We start from the raw sequence: 25633 nt of genomic DNA, 5'->3' as shown, positions 1-25633 counted from the left end.
GCACATACTACGGATTTGGGATCTGCACCTTTACTTATTTTCTGAGCAGCAACTACAGGTTTGAACAATTCATTTAGCTCCTGTAACTCCTTCTTCTTGTCATCTTTCTTCAATTTCTTCTCAGCTTCACTTTGTGCTACCTGGCGTGGATTTTGCTGACCAAATTTTACTTGATGAGTGACCGCTTTGATAAACTTCTGCTGCTTTGCTCCTTTCTTATTCTTAAGACCAAAAGTTTTGTCTTCGATGATCTTCTCCTTCTTTTTCTGCTCCGCCTTTTTGCTGCCCCCGGACTGAGCCTGTTTCTTGGGGGGCATTGCGGAGACAGGTGGCACTGGCCAGACTTGAGCGCAGCAGGACACCTTCAGGGGCTCCAGCCCCACAGCAGGAGGAGTAAAACCAGGGCCTCAGTCGCCGCCGCACCGCGCGGTAGGCCGGAGATTTGCATGTTTAACACATTTCTTCCACTTTATTTTATTAAATGACCAAAATTGTTCAGTTTGGCAAGGGCAGAGCCTAGTAGTCTGTATCTAGAATCTTGTTTTCAATCATCTTAATATTTGCACTTGTTTTACACCTAGACTGAGAAGCAATCATCCAAACAGAGCCAGGGGATACTGCATAGTTTAAAATCAGAAAAGACATGTGTTGAGTGGTATCCTTTCTTCAGGTCTGGAAGAAGATTCATCAACAACTTTCACAATGCAGATGACTCAATCACGCTTCCTGAAAGTAATGAAGACTTAAAATATTTCTAAGAAGAAGGTAAAAAAATCTTCAATATTCCATATGGATTATATCTCAACATTAAGATAACAAAAATTCTCATCACTGGACCAATTGTCGTTGTTAGGTGCTGTGGAGTTGAGTACGACACCAATAGGCAAAATCATAATGTTGCTATGTGCCATCAAGTCAACTGTGTCTTATAGCAACCCCATGAATAAACAGATCTGAACTCTGCCCTATCCTGTGCCATCATCACCATCTCTGAAATACTTGAAACTATTGTTGCATTCACTGTGTCAAAGTGAAGTGGGGGTCTTCCTCACCCTGGCTGACCCTCCACCTTCCCAAGCACGAAGTCCCACTCCAAGGACTGGCCTCTCCTAACAACATGCCCAAGGCACAAGAGACAAAGTTTCATCATTCTTCCTTCTAAGGAGCAACCTGTCTTTTCCAAAACAGACCTGTTTGTTCTCTTGGTAGCCCATGGAATATTAAGTACTCTTCTCCAACACTACAACTCAACAACATATTCTTCTGTTATCTTTAGTCTTTGCCCAACTTTAAGATGTATAGCAAATAACTGTCTAATTTGAGCTTAAGTTCTGAAAAATCTTGTGACTTTGTGCAAATTATTTAACATTACAATATGCCTTCCTAACCTAATATATTAAATAGAATCATCATCTAATCTGCAAGTAAATAAGTACCAGAATCAAGAGTTGAAATGGGAAATGAATTTCTCATGATAGATCGGGGAAAGATTGAAGCTGTCAACTATCTCATTTTATTTGAATCCACCATCAATACCCATGGTGGCAGCAGTCAAAAAATCAAAAGACCTGTTGCAATGGAGACATGTGCTGCCAAGAACTTCTCCAAAGTGCTATAGAGCAAGGATGTCCATTTAAAGATGAAGGTGCACTGATTCAATTCATGGTCTTTTCAATTGCTACCTATTGCATCTGAAAGTTGGACAATGAATAATATGACAGGAGAAGAATTGATACTTTTTAATTATGGTGGTGCTAAAGAGTATGGAATATTCCATGGACTACCAAAAGAACAAAAATCTGTTTTGGAGAAAGTGCAACCAGGTTACTCCTTAGAGGCAAAGATGGTGAAACTCTACCTCACAATCTTTAGGCATGTTATCAGGAGGCATCAGTCCTTGGAAAAAGACATTATGCTGGGAACAGGGAGGATCAGAGAGAAGACCCTCAACAACATGGATCGACACAGTGACGGAAGCAACAGTTCAGGCACATTAGAGATCAGGAAGATGGTGCAGGAAAGGGCAAGGTTCCTATCTGTTGTCCACGGAGTAGCTGTGAGTGAAAGTCAAGTAGATGGCACAAAACACAAATACTTGTACGGCTTGTTATTGAGATTAAAGGGGGCCCTGATAACACAAATGGTTAAGTACTCAAAGATTAACTGAAAGGTAGGCAGGAAGCCATCAACTTGCTGTGAGAATTGACTCAACAGGAAACACCACCAACAAAGTTAGAATAAAATGAGGCAATCATATGATGCATTCTGGAGGAAGTTTTCTTCTGAAAAATAAAACATTTGAAGATTGTGATTTTTTGTAATTCACAATAATGAATGTGATATCTATAATATTGTATTAATACTTGTCATAAACAAATATCAGCTGTTGTAAACATGAAAAACCTGAGGTAAAAAAAAATTGCAATTATCTTTCCCTATCAAATTACTGGCTAGACATCTAAACTAGATTGAATTTAGGTGTCCTGGCTTTGAACTTTCCTCTGTCTTGCTGATTTTTCACTTAAAGGCTGGTGAGCATGTACAGATCTGTGCTGATCACCTATCACACTAGGTCTTACAGCACCAGGGATCTGAGCGTGGGAAGCAGTCTCTCTATTCTCCATAGTTAAACATCTGAAGTCCATATTATAAAAATGGAAAGTGTTCACAGAAGTAGAACATCGGAAACATGGGAGGTAATGATCTACCAAGGGCTGATTTTAGACTGAACCTGGGAGATTGCACTTATTTTTAGGACTTGCTTTCAAGAAAGGGGAAGGAGGCTTAAAGTGAAACTGTGTTCAAATATCTGAAAAGGTTGTTCAGTGGTAAACAGATTAGCTTCCTCTTTTGTTTTTTAAAAATATAAGCAGAAGCTGAGATGCAGCCTTAATTTGGATATCAACAAGCCTCATCCAAGTACCACAAAGCCACAGAGTAGCTATGATCTTAGGACTGCTCATTAAGCGTTTCTGTCCCATTTTTTTTTTCAGTCTAAAAATGGAGACTCAGTCCTTCACATACACGCTCAAAAATAATGAAATATCTGCTCTCTTACCATAGAATTGATTCTGACTCAAAATGGCACTGTATTACAGAGTAAAACTACCCCATAGAATTCCTAAGGTTGTAAATCTTTACAGTCCAAGACTGTCCCACCTTTCATCTGTGGAACAACCAGAGAGTTCAAAACCCTGATCCTCCTGTTAGCAGCTGAGGGCTTAACCATTTGGAGACCAGGGTTCTTTGTCTCTCTCATCAACCAGAAACTAAAAGCAATTTTTCTTTAAAGCAGAGGGAATCTTGCAGGAGACCACATCCAGGAAAAGGAATCATGATCTCTCTCTCTCTCTCTCTCTCTCTCATAATCTGAGATATTATGCCAACCTAGAGAGATGACTAGTGCCCATCAAGGGGCCCTAGACTGAAAGTGTGCTGAAGAATATCCCAGAAGCATAATGGGTGAAGGTGAGACACGTTTCTATGTGAGATAGTTCCTGAGACAGTTTTAAACAGAAGGGGGGGGGGGGGGGAAATGAGGGCAGGTTTCAAGTTGTAAGGAAAAGCAGTTTGCAAGTATCTAGTAGCAAGATATTAGAGAGATAAAAGGAAGGGAAAAGAAAGAAGGAAAGATGTAGAAAAGAAGGTACTTGAGATGTCTACAGAGAAAAAACCACCCCATAGTAGCCTGGTGGTAAGGAGCTGTGCTACCAATGCAAGGTTCAAACCTGAGGTTCGAATCCACAAGCTGTTCTGCAGGAGAAAGATGGATAATCTCCTCCCTTGTGATTTACTGCCTTTGAAAACCTGCTGAAGGGTCAGCTATGGGTCAGATCCCACTTGAAGGGATATGACAACAACAACGGTAAAGGAAGCAGAAAGAAAAATGCTGTATCAGGATTTACAGAGTCCTGAAGTCAGTTCAGAATCACGAATCCCAAGGGAGCTCTGGTGGGCTAGTGGCAAGACGCTGCACTGCAATCCCAGAGGTATGCAGTTCAAATCCACCAGATTCTTGGCTGGAGAAGGAGCGAGCAATCTCCTCCTGTACCAGTCAGATCTGATTTGACGGTACACATAAAAATAGTACAATAAAAATTTTTAAAAAAGAGTTTATTGTTTAAAAAAAAAAAAGAATCACGAATCCCACTCCCCAGAACAGACACAAGTCCTCAATCCCTCACCTTTCAGAAATTTCATTCCACTTGAAGAGATCTGCCCCTTGAAAGGCCCCATTTACAGGCACACTATCTCCAAATCCCATGGGAAATATCTCTCTCTCTGCCCAGCACCATGGTCAGAATGGACGATTTTAACTGGATGTGGGACACGGAGTGTAGGAAAGGGCACAGTGCCAGGCTTTATTTCACACCAAAAATCTTTAGATAGAGAAGTAGTTGTTTTAATTTTTTATGAGTTACATTGTGATTATATCAGACTAATCCACTTCAAAAGAAATAATTTATTTCAGTATTGTTTGCACATGGAAATTCAGCTTGGTTTGATAATTAGTTGGTATATTACAGATATTGGGATAAATATGCATGAAAACAAGAAAATAATAAAGTCTAGATTCCAACACAAAACTTAAATTGGATAGGAAAAAAAATGAGATTTTTCTATGAAAATTAATTTTTTTCCATACATTAGAGGAAACCAAGAAAGAAAGAAATTGTAAACTGGCTCTGAATGTTGCCTCTAGTACATCTTAATGATGTAGGTTTTTATCTATTAGCACCTTATACACAATCTGGCTACTAAATCAATAGTATTAAAATCCCAAAATAAGGGTTGTCCAAGTATTCCCTCTCCTCCCATCCAAAATCATATCTTTTCTATAGTTTCTTCTCCTTCATTTCGGAAAATTAGCAAAGAACAGATTTCATGAGTAAAAGCCAAAAAGAAGACTTTTATTCCTAAAATCACCCAACTCTCAAAATGGTCAGCCTGCAATGTAATATTTTGTCAGAAAGAGAATACTGCCATTTTTTATATTATAATCCACCATAGTCTTTCCATCTTCCAGTTTCTTTCCATTGCAAATCACGATCTGGGCCTCAGGGGGCACAGCGGTCTTCATTTCGATCAGTTTTCTCACTTGGGCCACTGCACTGGACCGGCGCACCTGAAGAAGGTGCCTCTGCCCTCCGTCACCTGACTCTATCAGCATCATGGAGAGCTCCTCGTCACTGGGCTTCACCACCTTCAGGGTGAGGTGGATGGTCTTCTCCTTGTCAATACCATAGGATGAAAGGTTTCTCTCGGGCTTTAGGGTTTTGGAACCCAGAAAGAGTAGCTGGTCTTGCACAGGAACCTTGGTCTTGGACCGGACGTGTTCATTGATCTTCTTTACTCTGTCACTGAGGTTGGCGGTGAAGGTCATCAATTCCCCTTCCTCCAGATGGACGTTCACCTGGGAAAGTCATTGAGGATCAAGAGATAGAAAATGTGTATGAGAACCCAGGGGTGAAGATGGGCGGAGTGGGAGGCATGGGGGGTGGTTAACCATAGAGTTGCACAATCTGATGTGTGGAGGGAGCGGTGGGTAAAGGAAATAGGAACTATCCGGTGTGAAAAGCAATGTATGCGAGCTTTTAAGTCAACCAGTATATAATAAAATTTGTATTTAATTCCCACTTCTGACACAACAAAAACTAACCAAAATATAATTACACCTAAAAAAGTTATTCAAATTTAAATTAGCCTAACAATAGAAAAAATTGTATTTAAAAAAGAGAGAGCTAGAATGTGTCACCCTTTACTAATCTCCTTGCTCCCCATCTTAATTTTTGCTCCCCTTTCCCTGCTTGTCAGGCCCTCCAACTTCTTTCTATCAATCTATATCCTTTGCTTTCTTGTAGCTACTCTTCTGTCATTACCCGGTTATAATATAAACAAAAAAATAAGCCTCATTCCTATAACTATACCTCAACTTCCTAAAGAATAATTATGTATCTCCTGCTTCAATTACCTTCCTCTTATCCAGACAAAAAGTGTCACAAAGTACCACTAACTATAAAGTTCCATTCAAGAGGTACACATTAAACTTTAAAATAAATTCCTATAGCAAGTTTCCAACCTCAGTGGCAGCCTAATTGGATACTCATGGGACTGCCTCTCCTGACTGCTCTGGAAGGCAATCCTGGGTAGAAAAAAATAATCTCTGAAAAGTTAGTTCCTTTCCAGTGTCCATTGCTATATAATGTTGCTTTAACACTGTGCATAGTGTTTCTTGTTAATCTGTATTTCCTGTTATTTTGCATCTGCCTATTGTCAAAGAATTGTTCACTATGGTGGCTTAGTCCATATAGCATGTTGTACTGCTAACTAAAAAAGCTGCCCATCTTTGATGGTTCAAATCTATCTGTTCAAATGTCCTTTGAGAGAGAAAGGTGGGCAGTATCCTGTCAACATTTACAGACTCAGAAACCCAATGGAGAGTCTCAATGAGTCAGAAACTAGTTGACCACAGTGAGTTTAGGTTATTGTAGACCATAGCCTTTTATAATTAGACCAGATCTCTCTCACAGAAAAGAAAACACTATTTGACTCTTACTGCAGTAACTGGGAAATTCTGAAAAAATAGGAAAGTTCACCTCCGTGCTGTCACTTGAAAGCCATGAAAATCTCCCACAAGCCCCCTTCAAAACTATCATCCCAACCTAGGAATCACTAATGCTGCTTGACACTCTTGCGCTGATGTATCACAACTCTGTGCAAAGTATTACCTTTATGCCAGATTGTTCTTCTAATGCATCTATGTTTACATAAGGTAATGTCACTCAGTCACTACTTTCGAGTTGGAACTGACTCATAGCTGACCCTGCAGGGCTGTTTTAGGTACCAGAAGAGATTGCCTGTTTTTCTCTAGCAGAGCTGGTGATCGATTCTAACTGCCAGAAAGTCATCACCCACCCTGTAGTTATGTCACTCCCTGCAAGCTATATCAGAGCTCTACTATATAAGGTAATAAGTTATATGTTAGGTTATTTCTAAATTAATATGAATTAATCTTGTAAAGCCCTTTTTAGAGTAAAGTTTAAGAACACTGAATCTCTAAATGCACTAAAAAGAAAAAAGGATTCAAGACAATGTTTTTACAGTTTCAAGTCCTTCCAGCCCTACTGAGCAGCCCAACTCCCTACTCTTATCCCAAAGTGTGGCCATGTCTAGGGTCTAGCACAAAGGAGAACTCGGGCTCTTAGGAAGCTTCTCCACCCAGGACCCTTCTTCACACTGTGCAGCTATCAACTTCTATCCCTTCTTCTCCAATATGTCCTCTCAACTACTTCCCCAAGCACCACCATCCCTATCATGTTAATGGGATATCTCCCCAACTTCTGCATATAACTTTTCCTTTACCCATTCCATTAATCAAGTCCCAACTTACACAGAGGCAGGATGCATTGGGAGCCATCACTGCAGCCAGGAGAACAGAAACAGGGAAATGAAAATGATTAAAAGGACCTCAACCCCAGCTTATATACCAGCGATGGTTCCGGAAATCCCCTGCCAGGGTGTCTTGATATGAGGTTTGTTGTCATTTCCTCAGAAACCTACTCTCATTTGCACTGGGGTGAGATCAGTGAATAAAGAATTTTTTTTCTCTGAACATCTTTTTTTGTTTTGGTTATTTCTCTGGGACTACAATTTATAAACTAAACTTTCCAGCCCCAAAGTTAGGGTAACATCACAGCATTGCTTAAAATAGGTCAAAAAGCTAGGGGGTTTTGTAATGAAAAAATGTCAGTGTGATGCAGCCTTCAAATGTACTATTCCACAGTCATCATGAATTATGTTTATGAGCTTATAATAGTATCTGGCCATGGAATTTTATCAAGATTTCTAGCTCCCCAGAATCTCTGGAACACCACTTCTGTGCTGTCCTGCCTCACTGGTGGAAGTCAGTGAACTTGTTTTCTCAGCTTTCCTTGCAAATTGGTTCACACATGACCCAGAGTTCATCCATCAGACACAAGAAAGATTCTACTTCACAGGTGAGCAATGAGAGGAAGCAGGAATTCCATGGGCTCCATTTTCTGGTGAGGGGGTTGCAATGACGTCCAGCATTTATAGGTTCTACTGTTCAGCCCTTAGCATAACAGGGTAAAGCTGTGGGCTTATGTTCAGTGGTCCTCACTGGAACAGCTGGTGGTAATATCTGAGTTACCTCTGGCTAGGTAGCCTCTCAACACAATCCTCTGACTCATAGAGAGTATTTTCTGGCAAAGCAATTCTTACCTTAACCAATCTACTTGCACAACTCATTATATGCTTAGAAAAATCCTCTGTGGTCCTGATTTTCCCCCAAATAATACCATCACATTGCTACTTCCGGTTCTGATTGGTGACTGTTCAACCCTCATCCCTGAGCCTCACTGCCATGAAGAACTCTGATTCCTCTGAATCCTTCATCAGCCAGGGTCAGGGGACATCCCCAGGAAGGGACATTCAGCTTTGGTCATTTGGGACAGTTAGGTTGGCAGAATGTGAAACCATTTTGGAGGACATAGGATAAATAACCCCAGACTGAGAAGAGGCATGCGTTCAAGTCCGAGGAGTGTCACTTAGTGCTAGCTTAACCAGGTCACTAGTATTTTATCTTGGGCAAGTCTATTCAATTCCTTAATTTCCTGGTTCATATGATGAGATTATAATAGATGTTTCCTCAGGCTCACAAATATTTATTTATAAAATGGCCTTCACAAAGAACTTGAAATTCCAAGTCATGAGCTATCTAACACAATAACTACCCTCTCCCAGAACCCAAGCCCACTATTGAAAACAATCTAAAGCTACACATGAATCAAATCCTGTCTGCCACCTTTCTAACACTAAGCACTAGGCAATACAATCATTCACACCACACCACACCCCCCAATAAAATGTCTCTCTTTCCCCACCTTCCCTTCCTGGACTCTCCTCACTTGTGTGCTGCTTACTCTAGGCATTTAAAAGGAGACAAAAAAGGAAGTGGATGAGTCCTCAAGGCTTTCATTCCACCACTGTGATCCTCCTAGCATACACCACTGCCCTCTCCCGCATTCTCAAAATTGGGACATGACAAGGAACCAACCTTTTCAAAATATTTGTCAAAATGTTCTCCATTTGTTCAAAGTCTGCAATACAAATCTATCAGCTTTGCTTGCTGTGTTTCCAGGGGTCATTTATTGTACCCATTGAAAAATTTCAAATGATATCTAGAGGTGTCTGTGCAGAGTGTCTATGAGATCCAAGAGTTCATTCCAGTTCATTTAATCTAAGTGGTATCCTTTTAAGTGCTCACATATAATATATTAAATATGACTGACAAAACTGATTACTGTCAAGAGTTCTGGGGATAAATGTACTTTCTAAGCACATAGGGTGAGTTGTGAAGTGTGAAGATTGCCTGATGGAATTACTAGAATCTCTGGTGGCCTTGCAGTAAGAAGCTTTGCTGCAACCATGAAAGCACACATTTCAAAACTACCTGCAGCTTTGCAGAAGCAACATGAGCCATCTCCTCCCATATAATTGACTGTCTCTGAAAACCTCCTGATGGATCAGCTATGGTTCTGACTCACTGGTAAACAACAACTGGCCTTTTCTAGTCTCCTTTTGGATATATCTCCCAGTTTTTATTGTTCCAATAAAATATTGTACCGTTGAGACATGGTTGACCCTCCAGCAGGTTTTCAGAGGGTATAAATCACATGGGAGGAAATTGTCTCTCTTTTTCCTGCAAAAGAGCTAGTGGATTAAACTGCGTGTGTTTGGGTTAGCAGCTATGAAAAATATTCATTTAACTCATGATTTCAGTATTTGGTGCTGCATTCAGTGGGGTGAGAAGCCAAGAATGACAGATTATCCCTTTGACAGCTGCACAACAGAGAACTACTTCCCTATATCCTCTGGCCAGTAGGATTTGGGGATTCTGAAACATCATCAGTAGTCAGGAAGAGAATTTCAGATCAGGTTGAAGGTGAAAGAGAAAACACTGCAGCTTTGAATGGATGGCCCTGAAAGAGAGAAAGAAAAAGTGATATAAACATGGTTGGATTGTCCTGTAAACAATGTAAGCCAAACCTTACTCATGTTTACTAACTAATCTGTAGTGAACAATTTGACTTTTTTTCACAGCAACAGATTCTGCTTCTAATGTTACTGGAGTAATTTTCTCTCTCAAACCTTCCTGTTGTTGCTGTTATGTGCCGTCAAGTCACCTGCGACTCATAACGACCCTATGTACAACAGCCCTAAACCCTACCCTATCCTGCGCCAATCTTACCATCTCTAACACACCTACCCCCATTACCCCAGTCACTGAATCAATCCGTCTCATCAAGGGTATTCCTCTCCTGCTCTGCCCCTCCACCCTCCCAAGCACAATGTCCCTCTCTAAGGACTGGTCCCTCCTTATAACATGTTCAAAGTATGTCAGACAAAGCTTCAGAATCCTTTCCTCCAAGGAGCAACCTGGCTTCACTCTCTCTAGGACAAACCTGTTTGTTCTTTTAGCAGTCCATGGTATATTCAATACTCTTCTCCAACATCACAGCTCAAAGGCATCAATTCTCCCTCTATCATCCCTAGTCATTGTCCAGCTCTCTGATGCATGGCAAGTGATTGCAAAGACCATGGCCTATATAAGGCACACCTTAGTCTCCAGACTGACATCATTGCTCTTCAGTACTTTAGGGAGATCTCTAACCACAGACTTTCCCATTGCAATAGATCTTTTAATTTCTTGGCTGCTGGTGCCAAGAGTGTTGATTGTGGAGCCAAACAAGCTAAAATGGTGAACAATCTCAATTTCTTCACCATCCATCATGATGCTGCCAATCGGCCCAGTGGTGAGAATCTTTGTTTTCCTGATATTGAATCTCAATCCAAACTGAAGACTGCAGTCCCTGACCTTCCACAGCAAGCGCTTTTCCTCAGTTTCAGCAAGCAGGGTTATATGATTTGCATAATGCAGATTGTTGATAGTCTTCCTCCAATCCTGATGCCACATTTCTCTTCATAGAGCCCAGCCTCCCAGATAATCTGTTCTGCATAAAGATTGAAAAGGTATGGAGATAAGACGCATCCCTGGCATACACCCTTCCCAATTTTGAACCATGCAATGTTTCCTTGCTCTGTTCTGGCAATTGCCTCCTGGTCCAAGTATAGGTTTAGCATTAGCATGATCAAGTGTTCTGGGGTTCCCATTCTCCTCAGAGTTAGCCACAGTTTGTTGTAATCCACACAGTCAAACGTCTCTGCATAATCAATGAAACATAGATATACATTCCTCTGGTACTCCCTGCTTTCAGCCAAGATCCCTCTAACATTAGCTACAATATCCCTAGTACCATGATCTCTTCTAAACCCAGCCTGCACATCTGGTAGTTCCCTGTTGATGTGCTGTTCCGGTCATTTTTGGATAATATTCAGCCACACTCTGTGGGATCACCTTTTTTTGGAATGGGAACAAAATATAGATCTCTTCCATTCCGAATTGAAAATTATTTTTACATGTGCGATATTTGACTTGAACAGAGTACTCAACAAGCAAGGTAAACCCAGTCCACACCTGTTATCCTCTTTCATCCCTGTGGTGCTCTTAGCACTCCAAATTAACCACTACTCTCTCCAGAATTTTATTACAGAACACATTCTGCTGTTTTTGTTCACTACCTACAAGTTGTGGTCCTGGAGAAGAGTATTGAGCACACCATGGACTACCAAGAGAACAAACAAGTCTGTCCTGGAGAGAGTGAAACCAAACTGCTTCTTGGAGGCAAGGATTTTGATATTCTGTCTCACATACTTTGGTCATGTAGCCAGAAGGGACTGGACCAGTCTTTGGAGAAGGATATCATGCTGGGAAGGGTCAAAGGACAGCGCAGAAGAGGAAGACCCAGGATGAGATGAATTGACACAGTAACTGGGGTAATGAGGGTAGGTGTATCAGAGACAGTGAAACTGACTCAGGATAGAGCAGGGTTCAGAATTATTGGGCATAGGGTTGCCATGAGTTGTACTCAACTTGATGGTACAAAGCAATAAAAACTGATTAGTAGTGATAAAAGAGAACTCTAGTGGCTAAATAGCACAAGGAGTATGATTATTAATGTGAGATCAATCCTGGATAAAAATAGAAAATACCAGAAGAATATTTATTTGTCCTCTATTGACTATGCAAAGGCATTTTGACTGTGTTGATAATGACAAATTATAGCTAACACTGAGAAGAATGAAAACTTCAAAGCTCTTAAGTGTGCTCATGAGAAACCTATACCTAGATCAAGGGGCTGTTGTGCAAATAGGGAGACACTACATGGCTTACAATTAAGAAATGCGACAATCAAGGTTGAATCCTTGCTTCATACTTATTCAATCTGTAAACTGAACAAATTATTTGACAAGCCAGAATATATGAAAAAGAATGTTGCATCAGGATCAGTGGAAGACTCATCAACAATTTGCTTTATGCAGATGACACAACCTTACTTGCTGAAAGTAAAGAGAACTTGAAGCGCTTGCTACAGAAGATCAAAGACTGCTGTCTTTGATATGGATTACATCTCAACATCAAGAACACAAAAATTCTCACCACTGGACCAGTATCACATCACGATATATGGAGAAAAGATTGAAATTGTCAAAGACTTCATCTTACTTGGATCTACCATCAACATCCATAGTATCAGCAGTCAGAAGAGAAAGAGATGTATCAATGTTGTTGTTATTGTTATATGCTGTCAAGTCACCTGTGACTCATAGCGACCCTATCCACAATAGCTCTGAACCCTGTTCTGTCCTGAGCCTGTCTCACTGACTCTAATACACCTGTCCCTATTACCCTAGTCACTGTCTCAATCCATCTCATTCAGGGTCTTCCTCTCCTGTGTTGTCCCTCCACCCTTCCAAGCCTGATATCCTTCTTCAGGGACAGGTCTCTCCTAGCAACATCCCCAAAGTATAATAGATAGCTTCAAAATCCTTGGCTCCAGAGAGCAACTAGATTTCACCCTCGCCAGGACAGACCTGTTTCTCATGGAAGTCCATGGTAAGTCCAATGCTCTTCTCCAGAATGACAACTCACAGGCATCAATTCTTTTTCTATCATCCTCAGTCATTGTGCAGCTCTCTTATGCATAGCAAGTAATTGCAAAGACCATGGCCGGGATCAGGCCTTAGTCTCCAGATTGACATCACTGCTTCTCAGTCCTCTGGAGAGGTTCCTAATAGCAGATTTTCCCAATGCAATTTGTCTTTTGATTTCCTGGCTGCTGGTTCCAAGAGTATTGATTGTGGTGTTAAGCAAGTTGCCGCTGTTAATAGTCTCAATCTCTTCACTGTTTATCATGATGCTGCCAATTGGCCCAGTGATGAGAATTTTTGTTTTCTTGATATTGAGCTTCAGTCCTTATTGAAAACTGCAGTCTTTGACCTTCTGCATCAGACGTCTCAGGTCCACCTCAGTTTCAGTAAGTAAGGTTTTATCATCTGATTAATGCAACTTGTTTATGAGTCTTCCTCCAATCTTGATGCCACATTCTTCCTCATGAAGATCAGCCTTCTGAATGATCTGTCATGCATATAGACTGAAAAGGTATGGAGGTGGCATCCAGCCCTGACATGCACTTTCCTGTATCATTACTGATCTCTTACATCTGGAGCTCCAGTCAAGGCTCCTTGCTGTTCTGATATTTATGCATGTAAATCTTAAATAAAGAGACAACTGTAAATCATGAGCAGTGTGACACAGCCCTTTTGAACTTCTATGGGCAGCTCTCTAGTTCAAATGGGAAACTGGGGCTGTGGCAGTGCCCAAACTAGCAACTGACTGACGTCAATAAGATGTGATCTTCCCTTGTTCCCCAGGGATCAGGGAAGTGACTTTTCTCCACTACCACCACCCACCTACCACAACCCACCAAGTGGCTTGTAGTATTCCCCTAGTCCTGTTCCAGCTCTGCCACTGGCCAGTCTTATAACATTATGTATCTGGTGCAGGAAGATGCATACTGCTCTACATTCAGAGACTCTACCACTGGGTGCCTGAATGCTGTTTTGTGCCTGGCCTGCAGCCAGCCAGTGAATTAGTGGAAGCATTACCTCTGACTGGGGTCATTGTCTCTGGCTGAGCATCTCTTGATTATCATACTTGGCACGTGCCACACCCATGTTTGGAGGCGTGCACCATTCATGGAGTGTATATTCTTTGGCATCTTGGGATTGACAACTAAAGGATGTTTGTAGCTGTTTCTTCTCCTTTTGATTGACTTCCAATCTGGACTCTACCTCTAATACTATAACTATCTGTGTTTCTCTATTGTTCATAATAACAACAGGATCCTAAAATACTAATTTGATTCTATTAGAAGACCCAGATATTATACTAGAGACATGTAATGTCCTAATCCAGAGTTTTTATACCAAATGTCTAGAAATCTCCAAAAGAAGGTGAAATTAACAAATGTGTTGATGGCATTTCTTTTATCTATACTGGGAGACCTGATTTAAGGAACACTTCAATATCCAGATGAGATCTGGTTTAAAGAAGGGAGAAGTTTCATACAAAAAGGGAAGAGAAAAGCAGTATATATGAGAGAGAGAGAGAGAGAGTTAGTTAGTTTCCCTCTCCCACGAGGAACATCAGCCCAAAAGTGGAACTGAGTGACCTAACATTAGGGTTGACTGAAAGGAAGCAACTCCAGATGCATACTGACAGCCAAGTTGCTCTTCATTCTCATGTTTATATGTGATAGGGGGAAAGGGATTTTTTCAGGCAAAAATGCTCCCATTAAGTATGAACTTAAAATTGAGAGACTGTTAGAGGCAGTGCTGAAACCAAAAGAAGTTTCAGTTAATCACCATAGCTGTTGTTAGATGCCATTGAATTGAGTAAGACCTATCATGACCCTATGAACAACAGATATGAACCCTATCCTATACTGTGCCACCCTTACTCTGATCTAAACAACCTATTGCTGATCATCCTGTTGGCATTAGAGCTGATTCTCACCACATATCGAAACTGTCAGCATATGAGATCACGCATGGCAAGGCTCTATCTATACCTGTTCTTAGATCTCAATTTATCTATTAAATCATGTCATAAACTTAGGAAAGGTGCAGCAGGCATTATTAGGCTATGAGCAAGAGACTTTACTGCTCCTTCAGGTAAAGAAGTGCCAAATCCAGTTGAACTAGGAGACTGGATTTTCTAGAACACTGTGGGGGGAAAAGGAATGTATAACAGCTAGGACCCACCTAGATAGGTCCTAAACATGTTCCTTTTTTTTCTTTTCTCTTCTGTGTGTTGTCCAGCCATTTCATATAGAAAGAGGGCACAAAAGCCCGTCTTCTTCAGATCATAACAATGTTAATCTAAATGATGCTACCAAGCCAAAGGTGGGTGACTTTAATCTGCGATCCTCAGGCCTGGTTTTAATTGTTTTTGGTCAAACATTCTTCTAAGTGGTATAGCACTGGTCTGTCCATTTGCTTTACAGAGGTAACTTATATTTGTTATAATGCCAAACACTGTGGCACTGATGCGTCAAATGCGATAATGGTTACCCATGGTGGACAGTGTTTGGTGGAGCTCCCAGATTAAAACTGGCCTGGCCTCTGGAAACTCTATGAACTTAGAAAAATGATGAAAGTTATACAAGTGTTCAGGTCTTTTGTTCATAAGGTTGTTATGTGTCATCTATGATTCAATGGCACTTACAAATAACATTTTTTTGTATATTTGTGTCTGCTACACAACTATTATCATGCAGTAGAGGGGGAGTGAAGAAAAGAGAGGGGGAGAGGGTGTAAAATGGGATGAGGGATCTATCTGAAAGTGCTCACACTACCGGCACTCAAGGACTGAAACTAGCTGTCTTTAGCAACTTCTTTGTCGATTACTTTCAAATTAAATAATGACATCAGAATTTTTCAAACAAATCCTCAGTTGCTTTCAACCCTTTATCTTGGCATCGTTCTTGGCTTTACAAGCAACATATCAAAAGAACTGCTTTAAATACCTTGTGTAGGGCTGAACGGGCCACAAGATGGCAGCTGTCAAAGCTGGTGGGCTGTCGGCAATGAGGTGGTCTCTGCTGCTTCTGTTGATGTTGTCAGCAGCAGGTTCGCAGGCGCTCTATTTCCACATTGGCGAGACCGAAAAGCGTTGCTTCATAGAGGCATCGGGAACTACCGCACCCAGATGTGGGACAAGCAAAAAGAGATCTTCCTGCCCTCCACCCCCGGCTTGGGGATGCACGTGGAAGTGAAAGACCCTGGAGGGAAGGTGATACTGTCCCGGCAGTATGGCTCCGAGGGCCGCTTCACTTTTACTTCCCACACTCCTGGGGACCATCAGATCTTCCTGCACTCCAGCTCCACCAGGATGGCCCTTTTTGCTGGTGGCAAACTGCGTGTGCACCTAGATATTCAAGTTGGAGAACATGCCAACAATTATCCAGAGATTGCTGCCAAAAACTGACAGAGCTGCAGCTGCGAGTGCACCAACTGCTTGACCAGGTGGAGCAGATCCAGAAAGAGCAGGACTACCAAAGGTTTCGTGAAGAACGTCTGACCAGCGAGAGCATCGACCAGAGTCCTGTGGTGGTCCATCACCCAGACTGTCATTCTCATTCTCACTGGCATCTGGCAGAAGCATCACCTCAAGAGTTTCTTTGAGGCCAAGAAACTGGTGTAATGCTCTTTCCATGTGACCTTCCATTTCATCTCAATATCTTGCCCACCTAGGTTTTGAGGGGAAAAGACCAAAAGTAAGCCCCAGTGATTCCATTGCAACAACTGTTCAAATCAGCGACTTGTTAACACACTAGTTCTCAAGGACGCTGGATGTTAATCAGCACTTTTAAAATGCTGTCTCAAAGGAATCTGTGAAGAGTCTGCACTGAGCCAGGACCACATTTTGCCTCTATCACGTCCACTGATTTCCCTTTGTCCTTTCACAGAATGAACAAGTGAAATCATCTCTTCTACTCTGTTCATGCATTTGTACAGATGAAAGGAAGGCCCTAAGAAGCAGGCCTCTGCCTCACTATTCCCCTACTTTATCCTGAGTTCCCAAAGTTGTTTTGTGAATGTAAATAAGGGGTAGATCGTTGGTCCTTGAAGATTCAGATTTGTTTGTTTTTTTCTATAGTTATTTTTTGATAAATTGTATTTTCCTTCCAAGTTCAATTAAGCATGAAATGTAGCTCCTTCTATTTAGCAACACATATTTGTTAACTACTCTAGCAGTTCTTAGTCCAGCGCTCCATGGATCAGAAAGCATGCATCCCAAAAGCTTGTAAGGCCCCAACCCCTCAGAGCATTCTAATGGATACCTGGGGTTTCCATCACAGAGAGCCTCAAAGAGGTGACAGTTTCAGAGCTAGCAGAAGACTACGTTTTAAATGGCCCTTCTTATTTAAAGTCTGATAAATGTGTCTTCTTGGCAACTATAGCTGTTCTTTATACAGATTTTACAGTGAAATAAAATGTGTTGTAATTAAAAAGAAAAGAAATACCCTGTGTAGAACTTGGACAATGGGGTTTCCAGGTAGAAGTCAGAGCTTTCCTTCTCTTATAAACCCTCCAGTAATTGTGAAGAGTACAGGTATCTTGAAAATAATTGTGAAATTTGTTGCCTTGCACTAACAATAGGCTGCTACAAGTGCAGAACAAGATAATGATCAGGAACAATTACCAGCTTATGGAACTCCCATCTGTTGATGAGGCAGCAGCTGCCTTTCGAGAAAGAGAAGGAAGAGCCCTCAACCCCTGAACTGGTAGATAGGCTCTGTGCCCAGTCATCAGCAGGAAGAAGCCAGAGAGATCTCCTCATCTGATTCCCTGAAGAATGAGAGTCAGATACCTCTCAGGGGAGAAATGTTAAGGCCTAGAATTGCTACCTGGTTTGTCTGTCTCTCATAGAAGAGGGCTGGAATCTTTCAGGTGAAATGAGACGAAAATATATAACACATGCACCAGTGTGGTAGTATTTGCAGCAGGAGCCAAAAGGTACACCAGAAAGTAGCCCCGCCCCATCCAATCCCAAAAGTTCTTTGACAGGGCTGGGCTACCACCCAGTCTCAGGAGACTGGGACCACTAAAGGCAGTCATCACTTGGGGGTCATTCCCTTTTTACCCCCTGTCTGCAGCATACCCTCCAGGTTTGACTCCACCTCTGTCTTTCCAGGAGCACTTTCCCCTTTTTGGTTTTTTTTCACTTTAACTCTTTTGTGCAGCCCACTACTACCTTTCACTAACTATGCTTCTGGTTTATTGCTTTAATAAACCCCTTTCAATTCCCTTTTCAATTCTTGCTAAAGAAAAAAGAAATAAATAGTAAAGAAAGAAGAAAGCAAAATGTTCTGTCAAAACTTGCACAGAGTGCCAAAGTTATTACAACAGATAGCACCTCATCACCCTCCCCCAGCTGATGCCCAAACTGGAGAAGACCTGCCAGACACAGAGGCAAACACAGCAGAGATTACTCTTCAATCCCTCACTTTTCAAAAAAGTCCAATTTCATCTGAAGAGCATGTGCCCCAGAGGAGAGCCCACTAGAGATATACGTGTCCAAATCCCCGTGGAAAATATCCCCTTGCTCCCCTCATGCTCAGAAAGAAAGATTTTAATAGGGTAGAGAGAGGCACACTGCCAGGTTTCATTTCATACCAAAAATTTTTATATAAATAGAGAAACCATTTCATAATTTTTTAAATTTTATTTTATTAATTTAAATGAACATTTACAGAGATTTTGGATTTTCATTCATTCATTGCTGCACTTTTTCTTTAACCCCTTCCTCAGTTTGCTCCTCTCTTTGAAAAGCAAAAGATAAACTTCTTCGTTGGTACACAATCCCCCCCACCCCGAGCCTGCCCTGCCCCCTGCCCCAAATGCACTCCACTATGCAACCTTAATTCTGGATTCCTGTGATAATCATAATATGCTATATCACTTTTATTTTTTGTAAGTTAAACAGTGATCATATTAGACTGATTGACTTAAAAAGAAATAATTTATTTATTCAGTAGTTTCATTTCAACCATTACCAGATAACATTATAGCAATTGGGGGTGCATGTATAAGAGCACAGATATTAGCAAAACTTGGGTCCCAGCCTAACACTTACTACTTTGTATAGTAAAGGAAACAGGAGGTTTTCTATATAAGGGGGGGAGGAAGAAGTCAATTGTAAGCTGGCCTTGATTGCTGTTTCTAGAATGTCTTAGTGATTCATGTCTTCTGGTCAGTATCACTTTATACCCAATCCAGCCACTTGTATTAGAACCAGAAGATCACAAGAATGAGAAATAATCCCTTCACTCCATCATTCCACATAATAGAGTTTCTATGTATTTCCTTCACAACTTTTTAATTGGTTTCCATACAATAATTAATTCACATTTGGTTTCACCCATGTACACTGCTTTATACAAGCTTTCACTTATATTGTGTTCCATGTAATAATTCATATGCACTGTTACATCATATAATCACTCACTTTTGATCTATGTCATTTATCACCCCATCTCTGAGTCCCCACTGAATATTATTCCTTCATATACCCCAATCTGCCCAAATCTTTACATGATATTTTTAGAAAGTAAAAGGCAAAGAAATAAGCCTTTTCCTTCCTAATATCACCTCATCCTCAGAGTGATCAGCCCCCAATGCAATATTCTGTGATTGAGAGAAAATCGCCCTTTTTTATTTTATAATCTGCCATAGTCTTCCCATCTTCCAGTTTCTTTCCATTGCAAATCACGATCTGGACCTCAGGGGGCACAGCAGTCTTCATTTCGATCATCTTTTTCACTTCAGCCACCGAATTCGACCGGCGCACCTGGAGAAGGTGCCTCTGCCCTCCGTCACCTGACTCTATCAGCATCATGGGCATCTCCTCGTCACTGGGTTTCACCACCTTCAGAGTGAGGTGGATGGTCTTCTCCTTGTCAATACCATAGGATGAAAGTCTTCTCTCAGGCTTGAGGGTTTTGGCACCCAGAAGCAGGACCTGGTTCTCCACAGGAACCTTGGTCTTGGACCGGACGTGTTCACTGATCTTCTTTACTCTGTCATTGTAGTTGGCAGTGAAGGTCATAAATTCCCCTTCCTCAGGATGGACGTTCACCTGAAGAAGTTAGTGAAAATCAACAGATAGTTGTTAAACTGTCTGCCACCCCTAACTGCTCCCACAGCTCCTCAACCTTCATTTTTCCTGTCATCCCCCTGTCTATCATGCCGAGTTTGCACCAAAGAGTATCCTTCACTTTGTCAAACTACTCTTCTGGAATTACCTGATTATAATACAAAGAAGACAGTAAGTCTCATTATTTCATAACCAGACATTCTCTCTTAGTCTAAAAATGTAATAAAAAAATCCCAGCTTTATGTACCTACTTCTTATCCATACAAAGCTTGTCAAGTGTCACAAAACAAATCCAAGTACAAACCTTTAAGAAATGCATATTAGATTCTAAAAAATCAACTTCTATAAAGAGTTTCTAAGACTTAGCAACCTCATTGGATACTCATGAGACTGCCTGTCTATCCTGAGTACTTTGAAAAGAAACCCAGAATACATCAAATTATCTCTGCACTTTTAATTTCCTTTTTAGATATCCACTGCTTTATAGTGTCAGTTTACATATTACAGTGGCACTCTCTTACTTGTTTATATGTGTTACCTGTGATTTTTGTATTGCCTATTGTGTAAAAAAAAAAAAGATACCAGGCTGTGGAAAGGTATAGAGAGTCAGCAGAAAAGAGGAAAAGCTTGGATGAGATGGAATGACACAGTGTGTAAACCACTGTGTTCACAGAGTGACTGTGAGTGGTAGTCAGCTCAATGATACCTAACAACAACATCCATGATCTTTTTCATTAGATCAGACCTCACTCTCAGCAGGTAGGAACTACACCTTTAATGCAGTAACTAGAGCTAAAAGCAGGGGACATTCACCCAGTGCTATTTGAAAGCCTAAGAAAACCTTCTTTAAAGCCATTCAAAACATATCATCCCAAGGGATGAAGGAATTAGGAAAGATCCAGTGGGGACCTGAAAGGACTGAGAAATAGTAGGCATAGATCAAAGGTGATTACTTTTACAAAACACAATGTATAAGAATGATTGTATGAAATACAATGCAATGTGAATAAAGTAATTGTGAAACACAATGTAAATGAATAAAATGCAATCTATACAAATTTTACATGCAAACCAATATAAAGTTTTAAAAATATCATTTAAATGTTCATTTACATTCCAATTTATGTATCATTAATCATGTTTGACATTTTTTCACTGATGTATCAATTCTCTGTGCCTTATTCTTCTAATGCATCTATTTTTATGTAAGGTAATAAGTTAGTTCATTTCTAATTTAAGATGAATGAGTTTTGTGGAACCCTCCTGAGAGTAAAGTTTAAGAGTCCTTGGTCTCTAAATAGGATGGAGAGGAACAGACTCAAGACGATATTTTTACCTGATTAGTACCCACAGTCTCTACTGACACACAAAAAACTTCCTCCCACTATGCATATGTCAATCCTATCTCTACCCCTTTGAGATCCCTCCCAACCATTCAACCATTCCAAACATCACCCCCAATCAGTCTTTCCGAAGTCTTTCCCCAACTCTTGCATCTCACGTTCATTTATTCACCCCATCATCAAATCCCAACTTACATAGAGGCAGGACCCATTGGGAGCCATCACTGCAGTCAAGGGAGCAGAAACAGAAAATTGAGAAAAAGAGACCTGAACTCAGCTTTATATGCCAGCAATAGCTTTGGAAATCCCCTCCCTGACTTGTTTTTGTAACCTTTGTTACTGCCCATTTTGAGAACTCTCCTTTCACTTTCACTAGAGTGAGGTCAACTCATAAACAAATACTATTTTCTAACCAGGCACTTAGTCAACCCACTTGTGCACTTCACTCCAAACATGGGATGGCCTTTAAAAAAAAAAAATGACATTTTAACAAAAGTTTACAAAAAACTTGGATTTCCATTCATTCATTGTTGCATATTTTCCTCCCTACCGCCCCTTCCTCTCCAGTTTGCTTTTCTCTTTAACAAGATTATTTCATTATTGCACAATTTCCTCCCATGAGATGACTTATGGTCAGGTCCTGATTTTCCTCTAATTAACAATAGCACTGACCTACTTCCAATCCTGATTGGTAAATGTCCAAACCTCAGTGCTAACCCCTTACCAGCATGAAGGCCTTTTATGCTAAGTAATCTTCCTCAGATACTTTTGGGAATCTTTCATCAGTCAGAGTCAGGGGCCTTCCTGACAGATAGCAAGGACCCTCAGGGGAGATAGTCAGGGTTGGGATGGATTGACTTGATTTGTGATTAAACTGTTTGAAGTGGGCTAGCTAGAAATATATTATCAGAAAACATGGGGTAAGTAACTCTAGGCTGAGAAGAAACATGAATTTAAGTTCTGGGTACCACTTGGGCAAGGCCACTCGCCTTCTTAGATCCTAGTTTCCTGGTTCATATGATGGCTTGAATAGGCGTCCTAAACATTTTCCAAGCTCAGAAACATGTTTATGAAGTGGCCTTTACAAAGCACTTGGAATTTTGAGTGTAAAGCCCTCCAACTTAACTTCTTCCCTGTCCCAACAAAAAAAAATTTATTAATTGAAAATAATCCAAAGCCAAAAATCAAATGCTAACTCCTACCTTCCTAACATCAGCCACAAACAAATAATACAATCGTCCACACTCATCCTGACTGACACCGAAATGTCTGTTTCCCACCTTACCCACCCTCAGGATTTTCCTCCTTGCCCTGATTTCAGATCATATCTAAAGATGTTGCATTTCCCTCGCTCTTCACATTTGGATTAAGACAAAAAGGAAGTGCACTAGCTATGTGTCCTCAAGCTTTCATTCCACCACTGCAGTCCTCCTAGCATTCCACATTAACCCCTGTCCTCCCCTAAGCTCCCAAGTTAGTGCCATGTCAGGAAACCAACTGTTTTCAAAATATTTATTAAAAGTGTTTCAGCAAAACAACTATGAGATATCACCTCAAACCAGTAAGAATAGCAAAATTCAACAGATCAGCAAACAACAAACGCAGGCTAGGTTGTGGAGAAACTCACTGTTGGTGGGAGTGTAAAATGGTGCAACCACTATGGAATGCAGTATGGCGCTTTCTAAAAAAAAAAAAAATAAAAGAAATACCATTTGACCCAGCAATTCTATTACCCTAAATAAACCAAAACCGCCACCCAACAGATATATGAACATCCATGTTTATTGCTGCTTTGTTCACAATAGCAAAGAGTTGGAAACAACGCAATTGCCCATCAACAATGAAAGAATAGAGAAGCTGTGGTATATTCACACAATGGAATACTATGCTGCATTGAAAAACAAAGGATGATCCTGGAGGACATAATGCTGAGCAAAATATCTCAGTTACGAAAGGACAAATACTGAATAGTGCCACTGTTGTAAAACGAGACTGACATTGGGGTTGAGGGGAACCTAAGAAAAGAGAGAATGAATAATGTATCCTGGATTGAAACAGATGAGGGAGAGCACTGTTTAAAAGAAATATAGGATTAGGTATTATTTCCATGACAAGATTACAGAAAAAGAAATGCATATTAAGGTGGACTGTGGGATTATATAACAATGAAAGAATTTTTTTTTCTTCAAAGAGGGGGACGAACTGGGGAGGTAGGCAGGGAAGAAAATGTGCAACAATGAATGAACGGGGGAGAAATTAAATGGAAAGAATTTGCTTAAAATACATATATGTTGCATTAAAAATTATTAATAATTTTTAAAAGTGTTTCCTTTTTTTCAGAGTAAAATGTCTGTGATAATGTTCAGTTATCATCTTTGCTCGCTATGTGTGCAGCAGTCACTTATGTTGTTGTAGTATTGTTGTTTGTGGTGGTAATTAGGCACTGTCCAGTCATCTCTGACTCAGAGAGACCTCATGTACAACAGATCAAAACCTGACTCAAGCCTGCACCACCCATCCACACAATTTCTACCATGCTCAAGCCCATTGTTGAACTCACTGTGTCAAACTATCTCGTTAAAAATTTATAAATGACGCTATTTTATCCTAGCAATCTCAGGTAAATATTTTTAAGGAAGTACTCACATAGAGTACCCAAAAGATTATTCTTACATTTGATACTCTGGACATGTTGCAAGGAAGGATCAGTCCTTGGAGAGGGACATCATTCTTGGGAGGGTGGAGACGCAGTACAAGAGAGGAAGACCCTCGATGAGATAAATTGATTCAGTCACTGCGATAATGGGGGTAGGTGTGTTGGAGACAATGAAATTGGCAAAGGACAGAGCAGGGTTTAGGGCTTTGTACATAGGGTTGCTATGTGTTGCAGGTGACTTGATGGTACATAACAACAATAAACATAAATGATGTTCATTTACTTTAAGTGTTCGCTATGTTGCTGTGTACCATGGAATAGGAACTGACTCATCGCAGACCTTTTAGTGGACTTTCAGAGGCAGTTAGTAACATGGGAGGAGATTGCTCATCCCTCTGAAAAGCAGCTGGTGGATTACAAATGCATGTCTTTGGGATTGCAACACAGTTTCTTACCAAATTCATTATTACTTAAGTGTCTTGTCTAGGGTAGGTGTACTTCTAAGCACATTGGATCAGTGTGAAATGGGAGGATTGCCTGATAGAATAGAACAGAAATTGCTAGTGCTTCCTGCTCTCCTTTCAGCTATCTCTACTGGTTTATATGGTCCCAGATGCTTCAAAAGCCAAGAATTCTTGATTACCTCTTTGACAGCTGAACAGTGGCTTTATGTCCATTCTCCAGTAGGATTTGGGGATTTTGAGACACCAATGACAGCTAGACAGAAAGAGGTCAGATCAAGTTGTAGGTGGTGGAAAGAGAAAGTACTGCAGTGGAGTGGGGATGGGAGTAAGTCCTGGAAAGGAGAAAAGAAAAGGCTACATAAACATGGAGTGAGGTCTGGTGGCATCATCTGCAGTTTCACTGCTACACCAAAGGCCCACACTTCTCTGCTGATTCAAATTCACCAGCCATTCCAAGGAGGAAAGACCCTCAGTTTCCTCCTGTGCAATTCACATTCTTGGAAAACAGCTGGAGGGTCAGCTATGAGTCATAACTGACTCAACATCAATGAAAAAGAGATAGCAAGAAAGATAAACATGGCAATATTCAATAAAGATAATGTCAGACTTATTTGTACTTGCTTACTAATTTATAATGAACCGTTTGACCTTTAGCCACTATCAAGATTCTGCTTCTACATATGATTGACAACAAACTCTCTCTCAAATTCACAGCACCTTTATACAGATTCAAAGTCTCTTTTCAAATGTTCAGGATTTAACATGAACGGAGTACCCTGTAAGAAAGATAAATATGGGCTAGCTGGTGCTTAGTTACTAATCTGTTTCTATCACCGCTGTTACCATTATATTGAGTGTCACCAAGTCAACTATGACTCAGAACAAGACAATGAAACTTTGCCCAATCCGTTGTCATCTTCATAATCTCTGCGTGCTCAAGCTCATAGATGCAGTCACTATGTCAATCCACCTCCTTGAACTCTTCCTCTCTTTTCTGACCCTCTGCTTTTCCATGCACGATGTCTTT

General features: G+C 40.7%; 3 protein-coding genes and 1 pseudogene across 3 annotated transcripts in view; 1 reads left to right on the top strand and 3 right to left on the bottom strand.

Annotated features, from left to right (window-relative positions):
• Positions 1 to 317, bottom strand: part of LOC102845627 (zinc finger CCCH domain-containing protein 15-like) — a 1267-nt gene extending 950 nt beyond the window's left edge. The window contains exon 1 of the mRNA XM_006896289.1: positions 9 to 317. Coding sequence (XP_006896351.1) covers positions 9 to 317 — 309 coding nt within the window. The remainder of the gene's footprint in view (positions 1 to 8) is intronic.
• A 4625-nt stretch (positions 318 to 4942) lies between these two features.
• Positions 4943 to 7417, bottom strand: LOC102845219 (ubiquitin D-like). The gene is made up of 2 exons (XM_006896288.1): positions 7391 to 7417; positions 4943 to 5413 (listed from the first exon to the last, which is right to left on the bottom strand). Exons 1-2 carry the CDS (start codon positions 7415 to 7417, stop codon positions 4943 to 4945), a joined length of 498 nt encoding a protein of 165 aa, XP_006896350.1.
• An 8620-nt stretch (positions 7418 to 16037) lies between these two features.
• Positions 16038 to 16687, top strand: LOC102846313 (annotated as a pseudogene).
• Positions 16688 to 19654: 2967 nt separating this feature from the next.
• On the bottom strand, positions 19655 to 21708 carry LOC102845902 (ubiquitin D-like). The gene is made up of 2 exons (XM_006896238.1): positions 21682 to 21708; positions 19655 to 20125 (listed from the first exon to the last, which is right to left on the bottom strand). The coding sequence occupies exons 1-2, from the start codon at positions 21706 to 21708 to the stop codon at positions 19655 to 19657; spliced, it is 498 nt and encodes a 165-aa protein (XP_006896300.1).
• Between the last annotated feature and the right edge of the window lie 3925 nt (positions 21709 to 25633).

The sequence above is a fragment of the Elephantulus edwardii genome, unplaced genomic scaffold (assembly GCF_000299155.1).
Source record: "Elephantulus edwardii isolate Elephantulus edwardi_28Jun2011 unplaced genomic scaffold, EleEdw1.0 scaffold00184, whole genome shotgun sequence".
Lineage (NCBI taxonomy): Eukaryota > Metazoa > Chordata > Mammalia > Macroscelidea > Macroscelididae > Elephantulus > Elephantulus edwardii.
Note: the sequence above shows the minus strand (reverse complement) of the source record. Positions and strands in the feature narration are given on the sequence as shown.